At 40.7% G+C, this 20,029-nt stretch overlaps 1 protein-coding gene across 2 annotated transcripts in view; it reads right to left on the bottom strand.

Moving 5' to 3' along the window:
• The window catches only part of BABAM2 (BRISC and BRCA1 A complex member 2), a 392,539-nt gene that overhangs the window by 66,056 nt on the left and 306,454 nt on the right, over nucleotides 1–20,029 (bottom strand). For both annotated transcript variants that reach the window (XM_036090220.2, XM_078056121.1), the window contains exons 9-10: nucleotides 17,510–17,580; nucleotides 14,798–14,880 (exon numbers count right to left, since the gene is read on the bottom strand). In XM_036090220.2, the coding sequence (XP_035946113.1) occupies nucleotides 14,798–14,880; nucleotides 17,510–17,580 (154 nt within the window). The remainder of the gene's footprint in view (nucleotides 1–14,797; nucleotides 14,881–17,509; nucleotides 17,581–20,029) is intronic.

Here is a 20,029-nt window from a genome sequence, read left to right as displayed (position 1 = left end):
CACAGTGAGAGAGGGAACACAAGAAGGGGAGTGGGAGAGAGAGAAGCAGGCTTCCCGCCGAGCAGGGAGCCTGATGCGGGGCTTGATCCCAGGACCCTGGGATCATGACCTGAGCCGAAGGCAGATGCTTAACGACTGAGCCACCCAGGCGCCCCTAGACTGTGAGTTTCTTTAGAAAAGGAACATGTCTCATTTGGCCCTAGATCTTTAGTATTCAGTATGGTGCCTGGCACAAAGAATATGCTTAAATGTTCATGGAGTTAAATGCACCTGTCACCTGGGAGTACATAAAAAGGCAAACCCCAGTCCAGTAAATGTTCAGGACTATAAAGCTGAATAAGACTCTGTGTCTAATCTGAAAGACTAACTGGGAAAATGCAAGGAACTAAATTTGTCTCTGTACTGGGAAACAAACCGAGTGGGAACAATGGTCTAGATCAGAGACTGCAGAGATTGTTTAAAATGTGCATGTTAATTCCCTGGCCTCAATCACACTCATGGATTCCTTTTTGCAATTATCTTCACTAGGCTCACCTGTATGCAAAGTCTGCTGATCACTGGTAGGCACTATGGTTTCCCTGGAGACAGGGAATCCTAATCCACCTTTTCAACACTCTGGAGAGCTCAAAAGACTCAGAGTACAAAGACACAGATTCACAGCTGGGCACGTCAGAAGCAACACTGGAGAACCCTGTGGGACCTAGTTTGCAGAAAGGAACTAGGAATTAGGATCTTTACCCATCACGTAGACTGGGATTTGGATTCCCCTCATCGTATACATATCTAGGGTCTTCTCATTGTTTCAGAAAAGACAACATTGTGTTACACCATGCTCCCCAGCTTCTTTCAAATCACGGCTTCATCAGAACAATGGTGTGATTTTATGGCACCCTGGGAAAAGTGTGTGAGGCCAGCGGAGGTTGCCGACATGGGATCCAGCTCCCACGAGAACTAAAGCGATCAGTAGCCCATCGGTGGCCTCTTCCCAACCCATTGGTGTGCCCCAGCACGTGGGCTAGGAAGCTCCAGTGAACTGTTAAGAATAAGAGTTCTGGAATGAAAAGGTCTTAGTTCTAATGCTGTTTCCTTCAACTACTAGCTATGGGACGTCTGGCAAGTCACTTTATTTCTAGGTGCTCTAGTTTCTTCTACTGTAAAATGGAGATAGGGAGCCGTCTTACAGGGCTGTTGAGAGAATTATATGGAATTACGAATGTAAAGTACTTAACACAGGACTTTGCACAGAGTGAGCACTCAGCAAATAATATTATTTACATATCACAATGGCATTATTATTATTATTGCCTATCATTAGAGGTCACTTCTTATCACCAGTAACCTCTGACTGACAATGAATTAGAGAAACACACCATGTTGACTGAGACTGAAGAAAGTTCGCCAGTAAGATGCCTGCCTACTAATGAATTGTGTCTTTTTATGTTTCCATTTTTTTATTGTGGTAAAATATACATTAACACAAAAATTCCTATTTTAACCATTTTTGAGTGTGCAGTTTAGCGGCATGGAGTACATCCACTCTGCTGTGCAACCATCACCACCGTCCACCTCCAGAACTTTCTTCACCTTCCCAAACAGAAACGTGTAAATACAGTGTTCCTTCCCCTCCATCCCTGTTATGACTGTTCTCAATCAGGTCTAATCATCTTTTGCCTAAATCATCTTCTACATAATACCAAAACAGTCCCTTTTTTGAAAAAGCAAATATATACCACTTCTCTGCTGAGCAAACTTCAATAACTCCTTGCTGTCCTCAGGATACAGTCCATACTCATCAGCCTGGTACATAATGCTCTCTGAATTCTGGGCTCTGCCTGCCTCTAGCTCAATCTCTCACAACTCCCCAGGATCCAACACACATTTGAGAAATCCTAAGTGACTTACAGTTCCTGACTCTTGTCTCTCCCCTCAGTGCCTTTGTTTATGCTAGCCTCTCTGCCTGAAATGCTCTTACAGCCCTCCTGTGCTATTAGGTTGGGTGCCCTTTCTCTGTGTTCTCAAAACATCTGGTGGATGCCTAGCTTTGCATTTGAAATGTTTCACTGTTGTTTTTATATGTTCTTACTAGACGGAGCCATTTCAGAGCCGGTGGCATTCATCCTGGTCTCCCTAGAGTCTGAACCACAGCAGGTGCTCAATACATGGTGCACGATGGACTAAATCAACAAACAGGTAAACTATTGCATGGGTCAGGTCTGGAGGCCACTGGAAAGAAGGAAAGAAGGAAGGAAGGAAGGAGGGAAGGAAGGAAGGAAAGGAGGGAGGGAGGGAAGGAGGAAGGAAGGAGAGAAGGAAGGACAGCAGGAAGGAAGGAAGGGAGAAGGAAGGAAATACATGTTGGAAAGGAAGAAGTAAAACTGCCTTTATTTGCAGATAACATGATCATGTACATAAAAATTCTAAGGAATCCACTAAAGGTTAATATACAAAAATGAATTGTATTTTTGTATATTAACAATAAACAATCAGAAAATGAAAAATTTTAAAAAGAACTCCATTCACAATAGCTTAAAATATACTTAGGAATTTTAACAAGAGATGTACAAGACCTGTATACTGAAAACTATTAAACATTGCTCTGGGAAACTAAAAAAGACCTAAATAAATGGAAACATATAACATGCTCATGAATTGGAGGACTCAATATTTCTAAGACGGCAATTCCCCCCAAATTAAGCTATAGAGTCAATGCAATCCCAATCAAGCTTTTCATGAAAAAACTGACAAGCTAATTCTAAAATGTATATGGAAAGGCAAAGGATCTAAACAGCCTAAACAATTCTGAGGAAAGACATATAAGATTAAAGGACTTACACTCTCTGATTTCAAGACTTACTATAAAGTGAAAGCACAGGCATGCAGATCAATGGAATAGAAAACGGGGTTACAGAAAGAGACCTCCACTTATATGTTCAACGGATTTTTGACAAAGGTGTCAAGGTAATTCAAAGGGAAAAGGATAGTCTTGTCAACAAATGGTGCAGAAACAAACAGATATAGTATAGAAAAAAATATATAAACCATGTCCCTTACCTTACACCATACACAGAAATGAACTTGAAATGGAATGGAAATTGAAAGAGCTAGAACTATGAACTTTGCAGAAGAAAACAATGCAGAAATTCTTTTTGAACTAGATGAGGCAAGACTATCTTAAGCAGGACACTAAAAGCACAGCTTGTAAGAATGCAAACTGGTGCAGCCACTGTGGAAAACAGTATGGAGTTTCCTAAGAAAATTAAAAACGAAATTACCATATGACCCACTAATTCCACTACTGGGTATTTATCCAAAGAATACGAAAACACTAATTGGAGAAGATATATGCACCCCTATGTTTACTGCAGCATTATTTACAATAGGCAAATTATGGAAGAAGCCCAAGTGTCCATCGATAGACAATGGATAAGATGTGGTATATATAGATACAATGGAATACTACTCAGCCATAAAAAAGAATGAAATCTTGCCATTTGCAATGACATGGATGGAGCTAGAGGGTGTAATACTAAGTGAAATAAGTCAGTTAGAGAAAGACAAATACCATATGATTTCATTCACATGTGGAATTAAGGAAACAAAACAAACAAACAAAGGAAAAAAGAGACAAACCAAAAAACAGACTCTTAACTATAGAGAACTGATGGTTACCAGACGGGAGGTGGGAGAGGGGAATGGGTGAACTAGGTGATGGGGATTAGTACACTTTTCATGATGAGCACCAAGTAATGTATAGAATTATTGAATCACTATATTGTACACTTGCAACTAATACAACACAGTATGTTAACTATGCTGGAATTGAAACTTTTTAAAAGCACAGCCATAAAATGAAAACATGATAAAATGAACATCAAATTAAAATTTTTGCTCTTTCAAAGAAACAGTTAAGGAAATGAAAAGGCATGCCACAGACTGGGGAAAAAATGTGTAGAACATATAACTGACAAAGGGCTTTAATATGCATAAAGAATTCATGACTCAGAAATAGACAACGATCCAATTAAAACAGGAAAAAGACTTGAACAGACATTTCACAAAACAATTTACTTGGCAAAAAGAACATGAAAAGGTGTTCAACTTCACTAGTCATTAGGAAATTGTACTTTAAAACCACAATGAGTTACTATTACATACCTTACAATGGCTGAAATTAAAGGGATTGATAATAGCAAGTGTTGGAGAGGATATGGAAGAACTGGGACTCTCATACACTGTTAGTGAGAATGTAGCAGGTTACAGCCCTTTGGAAAATAATATAGCAGTATACTACTGAATTAAACACATATTTACTCTATGATCCAGTATTCTCACTCATAGGCTTTTACCCAAGAGAAACAAAACATTATGTCCACACAAAGACTTATGCTTAAATTATGTTCATAGGAGCATTATTCTTGATAGCCAGAAACTAGAAATAAATAAAATGTCCATCAACTTGGTAAATGGATAACTAGTGGAAGGGAAAAAGGGAATACTACTCAGCAATAAACAGGAATGAAATACCGACACACAAACACTATGCTAAGTGACAGCAGTCAAATACAAAAGACTATATACTGTTTGATTCCATTTTTATGAAATTCTATACACTCTATAACATTATAAAGTGTAGTAACAGAAAATGGTCAGTGACTACCTGGGGCTGAAGGTCAAGAGAGGGGATCCGCTGCAAAGACACACGAGAAACTTTGTAGGGTGATGAAAATGTCCCATGTCCTGACTGGTGCTAGTGCTGTGGCCATATGTGGTTGCCAACATTTATTAAAGTATTCACTTAAAATGGGTGAGTTTTACTATAAGTTATAGTAAGTTATACCTCAAAAAAGGTAGGGGAAAAAATGCCCCATGGACTTAGGAAAGTTGAACTTGTGCAACTAGGGAGCATATAATATGCAAAAGGAAGGTCATTAAACCTTAAACCTGAGCATTATTTTCCGGTATTTTCCTTATGTTGGACATTACTCAGCTCTTCAGGCTAGTGTTAAGGTATCAGCAATACAATACTGACAACATATTGCTGCAAAAGTATTTACCTTTACCTTGCCTGGGAATCTCAGAATTCGGCCATTCAAACATAGGAAAAATGCTTAATTGGATTGCAGGAACTCAGCTTCTAGTCCTATTCTCCCCTAACATTATGCATGGCTTGGGGTTAGGTACTCAGCCACATCCCACCTCTAATACAGGGAGTTTTCTGAGATTCTCAATCTGAGATCCATACACCTCCGCAAGCATCCTTGGATCAAATTTGGGCATCCGGGAACTTGCAGAGGAAAAATGCATATCTTTACATTCACTACCTTTAACTAAAATTTAGCATTTCCTCCAATTATGAACATAGGCAACAGTCTACAGCAGTGTTAGCGGTACCCTAACTTTGTTATCAAAAGAAATTACAGGGGCGCCCGGGTGGCTCAGTCAGCTGAGCGTCTGCCTTTGGCTCAGGTCATGATCCCAGGGTCCTGGGATCGAGTCACACATCGGGCTCCCTGCTCAGTGGGGAGCCTGCTTCTCCTTCTGCCTGCAGGTCCCCCCTGCTTGTGCTCTCTCTCTCTGACAAATAAATAAATAAAACTTAAAAAAAAAATTACAGATACTTCTGTATCACATTGCAGGTGCTGCTCATATCTTAAAATATTCTTTATGCTCATCACTATTTCAAAATTACAAGGGTTATTAGATTTGCCAGTGGATATTGTTATTCAAGGTGTCATCAAAGAAGCCCATATCTCTTATCATATTTTTTAATCATATGATTAAATCATTTTTAACGATTTGATTATAGTATTTTAATAGAATTGGCTTCCTTTGTAGTGCTATATATTTTATTTAATGCATTTTAAAACACTGTTCAAAGAATGGATCCACAGGGTTTCCCAAAGGGGTCTTTGGCACAAGAACATTAGAAGTCCCTGGGCTAGATAATCCCTAACCATTCATTCTAGTGCTAAGAATTCTATTCAGAACTGATACAGAGACTCATGACTCATATTCTAAATGTGGTAATTAAAAGCACTTTGAAATGAAAGTGATAAACAAATGTCAGACCTACTCTTCTATAGGCCCATGAGTGAAGTGATGTTTTTAATAATTTCACTCCACATTTTCTTAACTAAACTATGGGGAAAGAAATTGGGTGGTGACATCCATTATTTGGGTCCACATCTCTTCTTTTCTAAGGAAAGATTCTCAAGATTCATGGGTCCTGACTTAACTTGGATTCTGATTTGAATAAACCAATGGAAAAAACAATGAACAAACCATGTAAAAAAAAAAAAAACATGTTTGAGACAAATGGGGAAAGGTGAACACAGACTAGTTATTAGATGATATTAAATAATATCATAATTTGTTATTGTATTATAATATTCTAATAGCATTGTTTTGGATACATCTTTTTAAAAAATCCTTATCTATTAGAGATACACATTGAGTATTTATAGGTGAAATGATATTTCACATTTGCTTCAAAATATTCCAGAAGATTTAAAAAATTAATTTAAAAAGGAGGAAGGGATTGATGAAACAAGGTAGACAAAGCTGCAACATGGGAGATGGGCACGGGGCAGGGGGTTTATTATATTTTCCTCTCTACTTTTGTGTTTGTTTGACATTTTTATAATAAAAAGTGTTTTTTCCCTTTTTCTGTTTAAAAATTTTAAAAAAATTATTTAAATTCAATTTAATTAACACATAGTATATTATTAAGTTTCAGGGATAGAGTTCAGTGATTCATCGGTTGCATATAACACCCAGTGCTCATTACTTCAAGTGCCCTCCTTAATGCCCATCACCCAGTTACCCCATCCCCCCACCCACCTCCCCTCCAGCTACCCCAGTCTGATCCCTATAGCCTGGTGATGGGTATTAAGGAGGGCACGTACTGCATGGAGCACTGGGTGTTATACGAAAACAACGGATCGTGGATCACCACATCAAAAACCAATGATGTATTGTATGGTGACTAACATAACATAATAAAATTAAAAAAAAAAAAAGAGTCTCTTAGGGTTTGCCTCCCTCTGTTGTTTTTTTTAAATCTTATTTTTCCTTCCCTTCCCCTATGTTCGTCTGTTTTGTTTCTTAAATTCCACATAGGAGTGAAATCATATGGTATTTGTCTTTCCCTAACTTAGTTCGCTTAGCATAATACCCCCTAGTTCCATCCATGTTGTTGTAAATGGCAAGATTTCATTCTTTTTGATGCCTGAGTTTTATTCCATTGTATAGATATACTGCATCTTTTTTTTTTTTAAGATTTTATTTATTTGACAGAGAGAGTGTGAGAGAGAGAGAGACAGCACAAGCAGGGAGAGCAGCAGTAGAGGGAGAGGGAGAAGCAGACTCCCCACTGAGCAGGGAGCCCTATATGGGGCTTGATCCCAGGACCATGACCTGAGCCGAAGGCACATGCTTAAACAACTAAGCCACCCAGGCACCCCTATACTGCATCTTCTTTATCCATTCATCTGTTAATGGACATTTGGGCTCTTTCCATAGTTTGGCTATTGTGGACACTGCTGCTATAAACACTGGGGTGCGTGTGCCCCTTTGGATCACTGTGTTTGTATCCTTTGGATAAATACCCAGCAGTGCAACTGCTGGGTCATAGGGTAGTTCTATTTTTAACTTTTTGAGGAACCTCCATACTGTTAAGTGTTTTTTAAAAAGAGATTCACAGGCCATCAGGATAAATCCAGGCCACAGAAATGTTTGGATTATATTCTGTTTTAGGAAACAAAAAATCAAAATCATGTAAAGGAGCATGCAGCTTGCCAAAGTTCTTGCCACTTCTTCCTGTCTTAGAACCTGGGCAACTCTCACAGTGACATTGCCTATTTGCCTCCAACTTTGTAGGTTCTGCATTTGCAGGACTTTGTATAATGAGCCATTATAACTGGCCACATTCACTACGTCTAAAGAGGTTAAATCTAGTTTTTGATCGTCAAAGGTGGTTAATGCTTTGGTTAACCCATTAGAGTTTGGTCTTTTTATAGCCACAGAGTGAAACCCTACTCAAGCCGGTATATTTGTGCTGCTGGGCAGGGGTTTACAGCTGGACAGCCTGTCATCACTATTGAGGAGCGCCAGCTTCATGCCTCACTGCCTTCAGATCAGTACTGCCTCTTTGGTGAGATGTCCATTCATGGGCCCGAGAAATGAGACGGTCTACACATATCTCCCAGTGCCTGGGTGAACACTTCTGTTCCTAGAGCTTCCGCGTTCTCTGGGAAGCTCCAAAGGCTTTCAAAATTCATCACATACTTGGGGAAACTGCCAACCAATTATCTGAAACAGTAGAGTAATGCAGTTTAGCACATGGGCTCTGGAATCAGGTCCTGGATTTTAAATCCTAGCTCTGTCACAGTTCTGTGTCACACTTGTATGATTTGTAAAATGTGGTAATACTAGTAATTATCCTCAGAAGAATATTATGAGGATTGAACAACACAATGCTGTATATGCAAAATACCTGAGAGCCGTGTCTACAGCACGGTATATACTCAACACCTGTTAACTACTGTTACTCTATTATCTTCAACAACAGCAGAAGTTTTGCACCAAAATAACGCCCCTGTTTCACCAATGTCAATACTACTTTAAAATTAATTCTAAGAAAAGGTTATACTGAACTGGATCAATACTATAAAAGTTACTCTTTGTAAACAGCTTCCTTTCTTTCATTGAGCTAAATGCCTTCTTGGGTTACAATGTGTTAATTTCGAAGCAGCTGCATACATTTTTAAGTCAAAATCACTGCATTTTAATGCCCTTTCTTTGATCAGATAAGCTCACTTTAGCAATTGCTTTGATCCAATAATTACAACTGAACGGAATCACACAATATATATGAGAGGGTACAGGGCAAGAAATCACCACATGGTATCATGCATCTGATTTATAACCTCCTTCCTTACAAGAAGTCCTTTAAGGTCATTTAAAAGGTGTCACATAAATTCAAGGTATTAGAATGAAAAGAATATTCCCAAGAATATTAATGAAATTAAATTCTCACACCAGTGTCAGAAACTGCAGAAAAAGACTTTCTAAAAGTAGACTCTGAAGATGAAACAGGAGTTTCAATTTGAATCAAAACAGTGACAGTGGTCGCTAAAGTTCTAGAGCTATTCGGGTTGTAAACCGTGAACAGGGTGTGCTTGTGTATGGAATCAAAAGACAAAAATCGCTTCACCTAGCAGAGCTAACCACTTTCAAGGAAGTCCAGGATAAAAATTAACCAAAATGCTTAAAGTATCTGAAGGACCAATAGTTCTCATAATCAAAGCAAAAAGGCATTTTAGAAAGTAGATTTTCTTTTATCTTTTTCCATATTCTTTTATCTCTTTGAACAATAAAGAGAACTGATTAGTTTCACTTTTTATTCACAATCAATTTTAGTTCCTGCTGCTTTGATAGCTATTATTCCTACTAGAAATGATAAAATTAAGCCACAAATCTTTATATATGCCTCATCTGAGGTAATCATGAATTTTAAAATAATACTACACTTTTTATAGATTTGCTTTGAAACGAATTCTAACATATAACATTGTGGTTCCTGATTTTAATCACTTTAATGATTCTGATTTGTTCTTCAAATCTATTTATTTATATAAAAATGTGATTTGCATCCAAAAACTCAGCAAGTTTTAAAAAACCTCACAATTTTGGTTTTACTGAATTACCTAGTAGCCATCTTGCTTGTTGCTGCTAAATAGTCTACAAGACGTTGTTTTTGTGGCAAGGAGATGAGTCTACTCCCCTCCGCTCAGGAACTGGTCTTCCCTGACCGACCCAACGACACCTCCCCTCGGTCTCTGTAGCCCCCTGCTTTGTTCCGTTATGGTATTTGTCAGCATTTGAAATTTATATATCTGATCGTTTACTTCTTTATTGTCTGTCTCTCTCGTTAGACTCCACTAGGGAGGGTCTCTCTCCTTTTCTACATCTCTCTCTTATATATAAAACACATGAAGTTCTCTCTGCCCTATGTCTCTTTGTGCCTGGCATATAGTAGGCAAGCTCACAAACTATTTGTTTTAAAAAATGCATACCACTGGGCGCCTGGGTGGCTCAGTTGGTTAAGCCACTGCCTTCAGCTCAGGTCATGATCCTGGAGTCCCGGGATCGAGTCCCGCATCGGGCTCCCTGCTCAGTGGGGAGCCTGCTTCGCCCTCTGACCCTCCCCCCTCTCATGCTCTCTCTATCTCATTCTCTCTCTCAAATAAATAAATAAAATCTTTAAAAAAAAAAAAATGCATACCACTATAATTCACCATTATCTGATCTCTGTTCTCAGCAACTAGACCTGGGGCTGCAAACGTTTTTTGTATAGGGCCAAAGAGTCAGTATTTTAGGCTTTACCATCTCTGTTGCCTATTCTTCCTCCCCGCACTCCCAACAACCTTTTAAAAACACAGAAACTACTTTTAGCTTGAGGGCCATCTGAAAACGGGCTGAGGGTGGGATTTGGCCTGCAGGATGTAGTTTGCCAATTCTTATGCCAGACTCTAAGTGTCTTAAGGTCAAGCCTGAGTTATTTACTTATATCCCGTGGGAACTTTCACAGTACTGAGCACATACAGGTTCTCAATAAACCCAGAACTCAGTTAAATTGGGTTAAAGTGATTGGGTTAGGGGTAGAGAGGATAAGAAATTAAATGGAACAGCCCAAATGGTCAGATTTAGAATAACAGGCATTTTGCCAGGGAGACATGGCCTCTGGTCCAGGCTGGATGACTCAAAGGGTCACTTACCAAGGATTTACGGGTGATGGGAAAAGACAGCTTGTCATACAATCACACGCTCTCTCACTTGCCTTGGGAGTCACAGATCTCAATACCCTCCACTTCAAAGCAGCAATCCTGCTGCCACAGGCGGCTGCCTCCTCTCTGGGACCATGAAGAAGAGCTGATGTTTCTCCCAGTGACTGCTTTTGTTCTGTGTTACTGTGCTTGGCTGACTGGTTCTCTTGTCACCCAGCATTCGGAAAAGGTGCTGGCTTAAAGATAACATCTCCCTCCAGAGCTTGGCAAATATGGAATTACCTCCATAGCCACTACAAACAATTCTTAGATGATGGCCAGGAAACCCTCCCAAAAACAGTTTTCGGATGGCAGCACTCCCTGATCCTTGCATGGTTTCAAGTCTCGCAGTATGCTGATCATGGATGAAGGAAGGAAGGAAAGAAGGAATAAATGGATGAAAAAACTCCACGGCCATGATCACGGCCACACCCCCACTCCTGAAACCGTCAGAATGTTGGGAGGTTGCAGTGTCTCGTGAGAGATCCCAGAATATGCACAATGTTTTCCCCGAGGGCATTCTTGCTTCCGCACACTATAGCAAAGTGTGAGGTCAGAGCCATCTGCCTCAAGAGACGAGTGCCTCTTTCCTCTAGCATCCAAAATGCTCGGAATTATTACCAGCACCTGCCCTAGTGACCATCTTCTTCCCAGGCCTGGGAGAGGGGGGAGAAAGGAAGGAGAGCAGGGATGTTATCTGGTGTCCAGCCAGGTATCCACTCTCCATCGAGCAGTGGACCAGCCCCGGAAGCCTGGCTCCATCTCTAGGCATTTCCTTCCTTCTTCATGTTCTTGAAAACTCAGAATACTTCACATGTTTATGGTATTTGTCAGCATTTGAAATTTATATATCTGATCGTTTACTTCTTTATTGTCTGTCTCTCGTTAGACTCCACTAGGGAGGGTCTCTCTCCTTTTCTACATCTCTCTCTTATATATAAAACAATGTTAAGTCTCTGCCAGCCCATATTTACTCCCCCATCCTCATGGAAAGAAAAAAAGGGAACAAGTGGTCCCTTGGGTGTTGTAACCAAGCAAGCAGACACTTCCAAAGGAAAGTGTCAGATGCTTAACTGCATGATGGAATAAGACACGTTATCCAACCAAGCTTCACTCTGATGCAGCCAAGTCCTACATTTTAGATAGAAGAAGCAATAGGGTGGGGATAATTTATTTAAAGACAGGCTGTGTGTTAATGATGGAGTGGGAAACAGCATCAAGTCCCCTGATTCACAGACAAGGTCCTATCTGCCCAAGAACCATGAGTGTAGACAGTGACGCTAAGACACAAGGGGCAAGCAGCCTAGGGAGGAGGAGAATAACAGCCTGAGGAAACACTCTGGAAAAAGTAAGTTAAATGAATCCCGAAGTCCTTGTCGTTGTTCTAAAGACTGCCTGTGGGTTCTACATTTCTGGAGAAGGTAACCAAAACTAAATGAAAATATGGCTTTGGGACTGCATGTTACATGTCTGGCTTGGGAAAGCTAAGACAGAAGGTGGAGAAGGAGCTGTAAGAAATACTGGACACATGGTACCAGGGGAAACATCCTTTGGGGAACAGACCTTCCACAGAAACAAGAAGTGCTGTAACACCAAATGGCCTACTAAGGGAGGGCAGGAGCTGCAGGTGAGTACTCCTTTATCCCTGGGCATCATTCTTGCTTGCCACCACCAGAAGAGTGACTCTTGAGTTGCATGTGGAAAGCACAGGTGAGAATAAGCAATGCTAAGAATATCTTTTTTCTCTTCTATCTGATATGATCTGACATCAAGATTTTTGAAAACAGAATCACGGCTAGACAACCAAAGTAAATTTCATTTAAAGAGCTGAGATTTCATGCCACTTTGGTTGAGCATTCCTCTAATTTAACGTTTGCAGTTGTCTTTCTGTGTGTCCCTCCTTCTGTGTCCTCTCAGAGCCACTCTGGGAGGCTTCTGACTGTCACCACCACCACTCGAGGCAGGGCACAGGCCCCTCTTGCTGAGCTGCGCTAGGGGAGTCACACCAACCGGATCACCCAGGCAACTGTCCGGGGTCATGAGAGACAAACCAAGGATGTAATCAGGATCTGGGGGCAGGTTACCAGGCTAGAGGCAGAATCACTGGGATCAAGATGGTGCACAAAGTGAATATGGCAAGTAGGAAATGAGATCTCACAAAGGAATTAAGGCTCAGAATGAAAAAACAAAACAGCAACACATAAGGTGACAATCAAAAGTGGTGGCTGGAAGTACCAGCCACATAAGATGGCAGGCAGAGAGGAGACTGCCAGGAGGCCTTGACTGTGAGGCTCCCTCTTCCACCTGGCCCTGTGTAATGGGTTAAGCTCCATATCTGAACGTCTCCACAGGACTTAACAACCAGATCCCCAGTGTACACATGAGGAAACTCAAGTGGAGGGAAGCTTGTCCTAGTGATTTGAACAATGTCGTGCAACTAGTTGAAGGAACACCCAAATTAAAATCTTACCTCTCCAATTTTCTTTTTATCTGTGCACATAATTAATACACAGCAATATGCTTGCATTCTTCAGATGCATCTGAAGAGATGGTCCCAATGTATAACTCGCTATAGAGTAGAAGTTCAATAGGAAGCACTGCATGGCAAGGTGTTTATCATTGGGAAACACCTTAAAAACATAGCCAACTCTCAGTTCTCTCTGTGCAGATTATACCATGGTATTAAAGGCTTTCCTCCCTTACTGTCTGTTGGTGTGAAATGGGGTAAGACAAATGAATTTCAGAGCCATTTTTTTAGTCTACGCAAATCACAACCAAGAACGTCAGTCTGCTGGGGAAACAAAAACCCCCAAACCAATGCCTTTGTGGCTAAATAGGGCCAAAGCGCCTCTTCCTGGAATAGTTTATTAAAGGTCAAGGGTAGTTCTATCCACTAAGTGAAGTCAACCCCAGCCCACTGCTTTTCTGTAACTTGACTTGGGAGAGCTGGAACTTCTGTGTCTTTGGCTTGAAGACTGGGCATTGTCCATGTCAAATTACTAAAGAATAAAGGTCTTGGTTGACTTGCAACTGGAACCTGGCACCATGGGTCAATGGTTCTTACATAACAAAGAAATAAACAGAAGAAACTTCAAATTATCTATTAAGAGAAAGCTGGACCAGGGGTGCCTGGGTGGCACAGTTGGTTAAATGGCCAACTCTTGGTTTCAACTCAGGTCGCAATCTCAGGGTCCTGAGATCGAGCCTCGCATGGAGCTCCATGCTCAGTGCAGAGTCTGCTTGGGACTCTCTCTCTCTGCACCACCCCACTCTCTCTCTCTCTAAAATAAATAAATTAATTTAAAAAAGAGAGAGAGAAAGCTGGACCAAAGTTTATTGACTCATTGATTAACGTAACACAACAAGCATTTAAAATAAGATGGCTGTCTATGGAATAAAACTGAAAAGTGATACTGGGAATACATTCCAACTGGTCTCACCTTTTAACTATTTATTATATTATTATCAAAGCTGTAGTCTTTTCCCTTAATAAGGATGATAACCACATGACCAAAGCAAATATGTTTTGAATAATCCTGACAGTTTTGGAACCTCATGCTGGGAAGACGCTTTGAAACAGGAATCTGGAACCCGGGACACAGGGCAGGGTTTCTTCAACTCGGCGCTACTGACATCTTGTACCCGATAATTTTGCTGTTGTTGGGGGACTGTCTTGCAACATCCCTGCCGTCTATCCACTAAATGCCAGAAGCCACAATCCCCACTTCCGCCCTGCTCAATCCTGACAATCAAAAATGTTCTCACACACTGCCAAACATCTGCCGAGGGGCAAATTATACCTGGTTGAGAACCACTGGTCTAGAGGTATTTTCTCTTTAAGACCATGTGGGTAAATATACTAAAGTAAAAGGAACCACATCAGGACACTAAAGGTTTTCATAGTCATTTTTACATATGATTTCGTACTTTGCAAATCTATGCTGACATGCTCCCAGCAAAAGTATACTCACTGTGCACAAGAAAACAGAAATCTCTCCACATCAGCAGCAGAGTGAGTTTTGTAAAGCCTTCTGCATCATATTCCACGACGCCTCTAGGTGATAAAAACACACACACACAAAGAAAAAACCCTCATCAAAATAAGGCATAAGAGAGATGGAACCAAGTAAAGAATATATTCATAAAATCACGGTGATTGAATCTGAGACGCATTTAGCGTTAAGGGAGTGTTACCATAGGAAGGACGTGGGGTTTGGAATGACAGCATCTACGTTTAAGTTTCAGTTTTGCTATGTACTGTTATGACTTCAGGACCAGTGAAGCCACCAGGTCAGCAACGACACTACTTTCTGGGTGATGATTAAGTCTCACTTTCACATAGCCACTCAGCAGTAATGAGCAATGACGACGTTACTCAGTTTAGGAATCTATATTATTTTCTTCCAAAGCACTTGGAATCCTTTCACTCGTGGCCCCTGTCCTCCCCACCAGGCTCAAGACGAAGAAGCCATATTAGCTGGGTGGGTGCTGGTTCGGGTGGGAGACACACAGGACACGGGTCACATGTCAAGGAGAACGGCCCTGGACCACTGAAGCGCCTGGGTAGACTTCCGATAGGCTCGCCTCCCCCACTTTCCACAAGAGCTGATGCCCGGGACACGTCACCATAACATGACAATACTAACCACACACTGAGGACAGACACCATTGTCTCTGTCATTCACACCAGGAGGCGTCTGCTGTCTCCCTGGCTGAGTCAGGCCAATCAGACTGTCAATCCTGATGGCCTCCCAGTTTAAGCAGGAAGGGGGAACTCACTGTAAAGGTGAAGGAACTAAGACACTAAAGGCTGCGTGATTTGCTCAAAGACTGTTAGTATATCATTCAGATCTTCTGACTTAGGTTAATAATTTTATTCATCAGTTTATATTTCTTTTCATGAATTTGTAATCAACTCAATATTTTACAACACTGCTATCTAAACTTTTCAGATCCTGCATGCTGTAAGTAAAAACAAGCACCGAATCCTTTTCATTATGCACACAGTATAGTAATATAATAGCAACTGTATTTGATTCAATAGTTGTATACAGGTACGACTATATTACTGTGTTGGATGCATAATAAAACATATACAAAATGTATATTTAAAAAGAATGAGTTTTTTGGGTTTTTTTTTTAAGATTTATTTATTTATTTGAGAGAGAGAGAGAGAGAGTGCGAGCATGAGCTGGGGGGAGGGGCAGAGGAAGAAGCAGGCTCCCCACTGAGCAGGGAGCCTAAGGATGCAGAGCTCAAACCCAGGACCCTGGGATCATGACCTGAGCGGAAGGCAGATACTTAACCAACTGAGCCACCCAGGTGCCCCAAGAATGAGATTTTTAAAAAGATGTAAATGCAGTTTTCCTATTTTTCTTGTGTGCCAGCGGAGTGAGGGGGGACACACACCCTACCTGGGAGGTTACTCTGCTAGCGCCTTCATTTTTAATTATACATATTAAAGATAATCTTCCTCAAAAATCAGACCAATGGTATCATTTATTAACCACTGTTTGTATCCTAAGTACTTTCTCAAAATGTTCATAAATAAAGCTGAAAAAAATCATAAGTATTAAAGACTCATGTGAGAGACAGTCACACTGTTTAGATATTGACAGTTCTATTTTGGAGGCATAAAAATTTCCACTAGGGATAATGAGAAAACTTCTTAAAATTGTTTTTGAGGAGTCAGAAATTTTGCCCATAATTATGCCACACTTTATAAAATTATATCCCAGGGAATGGCCAACCTTATTCCTTATTTCACCTGCTCCTTCCTATTCCCACTTTTTTGGTCCTAATTTATTCATTTCCTTATTTAAAATTTTAATTTTGTGTTACTATATATATATCTTTTTGTATTTATAAACCTTCTCCAGAATAAGGTGGGATATAAGCAGACCACTGACCCCCTTAGTGCTCAGTGCCCCTGAATGGGTAGAACGCCCCACCTTTTGAAGAAGACTGGGGAAAACAGGTTCCCTCTGCCCCTGGGCTAAGCCCGAGCGGAAGGGGGGGAGGGCCGAGGCGGGAAGGGGGAGGGGAGTGGGGGGGTGAGTAGCAGCAGGAGGAGATGCCCCCTCTACCTGCAGTCACAGGTGTCCCCCTCCCGTCTCTGTGCCTCCTCCTAATCCTAAGTGGGAGTCGCTGCTCTTGGGTCTAATGCTGGATTTCGTCCCCAGATCTGGGTGGCAAGTTGCGAGTAGGAGCCCTGTCGGGACACCTGAGTCCTGAGAACCCGGGCTCCCACCTGGCGCGATCTCTGCCAGGCGGGTGACTTCCCTCGGGTTACTAGGCTTCTCAAAGTTTCAGGTCTTTCTTGAGTCAACTGTGCCAATATGGCTGGCTCACTCATGACTCCTGGGAGCAGACGGAGGTGAAAAGCACTGTGCAAACTGTAAAGAGCCCTAGAACAAGCAGGTAGTGCTGCCCTTGTTACTGCTGGGTTTGCGGTTAGTCACGATGCTGCTCCAAGGAAGAGATTTGCTTCTATGATTTAGCAAAGGATCCTAAAGACGATCTTCCTAGGAGCTTTAGTGTGAGCAACATGCCAAAAAGACTCAAAATGGCATTGAAAAGCTAGTATGTAGAAGCACGAAGTGCTATTTTCTTAAGCTCTCACATTCGGGTCATCAGGACATGAGGACATTGTTGGCATGCGGTTTAAACAAGGAGGAACTTACGTGCCGAAGTGACTGAGGAAAGCAGCAATATACTCCCTTCTTTTGTGGTACCCTTGAATCACATACTGCACCTGGAACAGAACCCGAAGATGAGGAGTAGGGAATTCTCAAATGCTTTCTTACATTTCCGAGACTCAGAGAAGTAGAAAGAACGGTAAAATGAATACCCACATCCCCATCACCTATGTTCAACAACTGTGAATATTTTGTCTAGCTGCTTCATCCAGCCATCTACCTCCCCATCAAGCTATCAATCAATCTTGGCTGAAACACTTCAAAGGAAATTAGAGACACCATGACAGTTAGTTTGGCCCCAGACAGGTGAGCGTGTATCTCCAAAAAACAAGACATTTTCCTACAGAGCCACAATGTCATTATCATACCCAAAACAAATCTAGCAATCATTCTCTGACTTCATCTAGTATCCTGTGCATTGTCACAATTTCCCAGTTGTCCCCAAAATATTCTTTTAAAGGCAGGGTATAATCAAGGATCAGGCATTTAATCTAGAAAGTCTTTTAATGTAGAATAAGAGTACCTCTTGGGGTGTGTACATATGTCTATGTGATATATGATATTGACTTTTCAGAGAAATTGGGCTAGTTGTCATGTAGGATGTTCTGCATTCTAGACTCTCTGGTTGTTTCCTTCCTTTTCCCTCTACTCCCTACATTTCCTATAAACTGGAAGTTAGACTAAAGGTGTGATTAGATTCAGGTTAAAAATTTTTGGCAAGAAAACCTCATAGGTGATAGTGGGCTTGATCACTGGTTAAGGTGACGACAGCAGGACCACTCCACTGTAAAGGGACGACAGCAGGACCACTCCACTGTAAAGGGAGGTTTCCCCTTTGCCGCCGGGAGTGACCCGCGGGTATACTTCTCAAAGCATGTGAAGATCTAGCCCCTCTCTCAACCTTTCACCTCATGGTTTTAGTACCTGCTGGAGATGCTTGTCTGAATCAATTATTTCATTAGGAGCCGAAAAATGGCGACTTTTTAAATTCTATCACTCCATTGTGCATTTATCACCTGCAGTTGTCTGTAAAGAAGAGCTTCCTCTCATCAAATGGGGGCTATTTTATGCTGAACTACAACTCCTATTGAAAAGGCAGGACAACGTTGAATTCTTTCTTTTCAAATTCCCAATATCCAGGAAAGGAGTGTTACAATAGGGGATTTTATTTTGCCTTTTTGTATTTCCTTGTTATCACCAAATGGCAGTTTTTATAAAAAAAAAATTGTGAACTTATTAAGCTGGACATCTGAAAGTTAGTCATTTACCCACCAGCTACTAACACAAAAATACATTCCTTATAATGTCCTCAAAGAAATGGCTCAAAGAAACAGGGGAGAAAGAGGCCCCCCAAATTGTTTATATTGGCTGTAGCCACAATGAGTTTCCATGGCTAACAAAAGCTTGAGATAAAGTGCTTGAAATAACCTTGACACAATTGGTAGTGATAGCCCACTTTGTACCCTTTAGAAGTAAAACAATTCTATTTATATAATAGGGGTTTATGTCAATTTATAAAAACAGTGCTTACTTTGCAGGCTTAATGCAGGATCAGAAATGTTATTTTGGGAAAAGAAAAACAGATGATAAGTTTGCTTAAGTGGCTTTGTTTAAAAAGGGGATGAAAACAGTTCTGTGTACTTGATTTTAAAAACAGAAAACCATTTTAACAGAAACCCACAACAAAACTGGCTATAAAGATAGATTCCAACGTAATTATGGAAATTCATTTGAAGAGATTGTTTCTAAAAGCAGCCCATACTGTCCTCGTTTGTAGCAAGCATAAGAACATCAATTTTAAAAGACAAGTAAAATTAATGAAAGGGAACCAGATAAGAAAAACAGACTGATTCTTGTATATCTGGGAAAATGGTAATAGAATTTTTTTTTTTTTTGAGGAAAATGTATGACTAGAAATTAATCTCAATTGGAGGGCTTTAAAAAAAGGCTTTTCTTCTCAGTTCTGGAAGACCAAATTTGTATGTTTCTCTATAATACTGGGACACAGATTTGAAGGCAGTGCAAAGTCCCACAACGTAAATAAGAATTCTATCCTCCGATCAGTTTTGAAGGAGGGCAGAGGCTGGGGGAATTTGGTCCAATGAGAAGCAACCACCCCACGAGTTAGATGCCCTGGAGTCTGCGCCAAGCCCAGAGACTGCAGACTTGCCAGATTTTCGTTTCCCTGACATTTAAAAAATAATACTGAAGCCTCTGAAATATTATTGTACTTTAAAAATATTTCCTCTACAGAGATGAGCTATCTTTTGAAAGAAAGAGACAAACAAAAGATTTCTTTTCCAAGCCAATGAGCACAAGTCAATAGGAGCATAGGAAACAGTACTTTGGGAACTGAGCAAACGGAGTCAGTCGATGTGGAAGAAAGAAAGTCAGTATTGCTTGTGGACGAACATCTCTGGTTTTCAGCTAACTACACCGGCTGGACATTAACAAGTATATACTTATACTTTTTAGAAATATCTGGCAATAGCCATTAATGTAAAC

Source organism: Halichoerus grypus, chromosome 10 (assembly GCF_964656455.1).
Source record: "Halichoerus grypus chromosome 10, mHalGry1.hap1.1, whole genome shotgun sequence".
Classification (NCBI taxonomy): Eukaryota; Metazoa; Chordata; class Mammalia; order Carnivora; family Phocidae; genus Halichoerus; species Halichoerus grypus.
The sequence above is the reverse complement of the archived record's forward strand: the minus strand, read 5'-3'. Positions and strand labels throughout refer to the sequence as shown.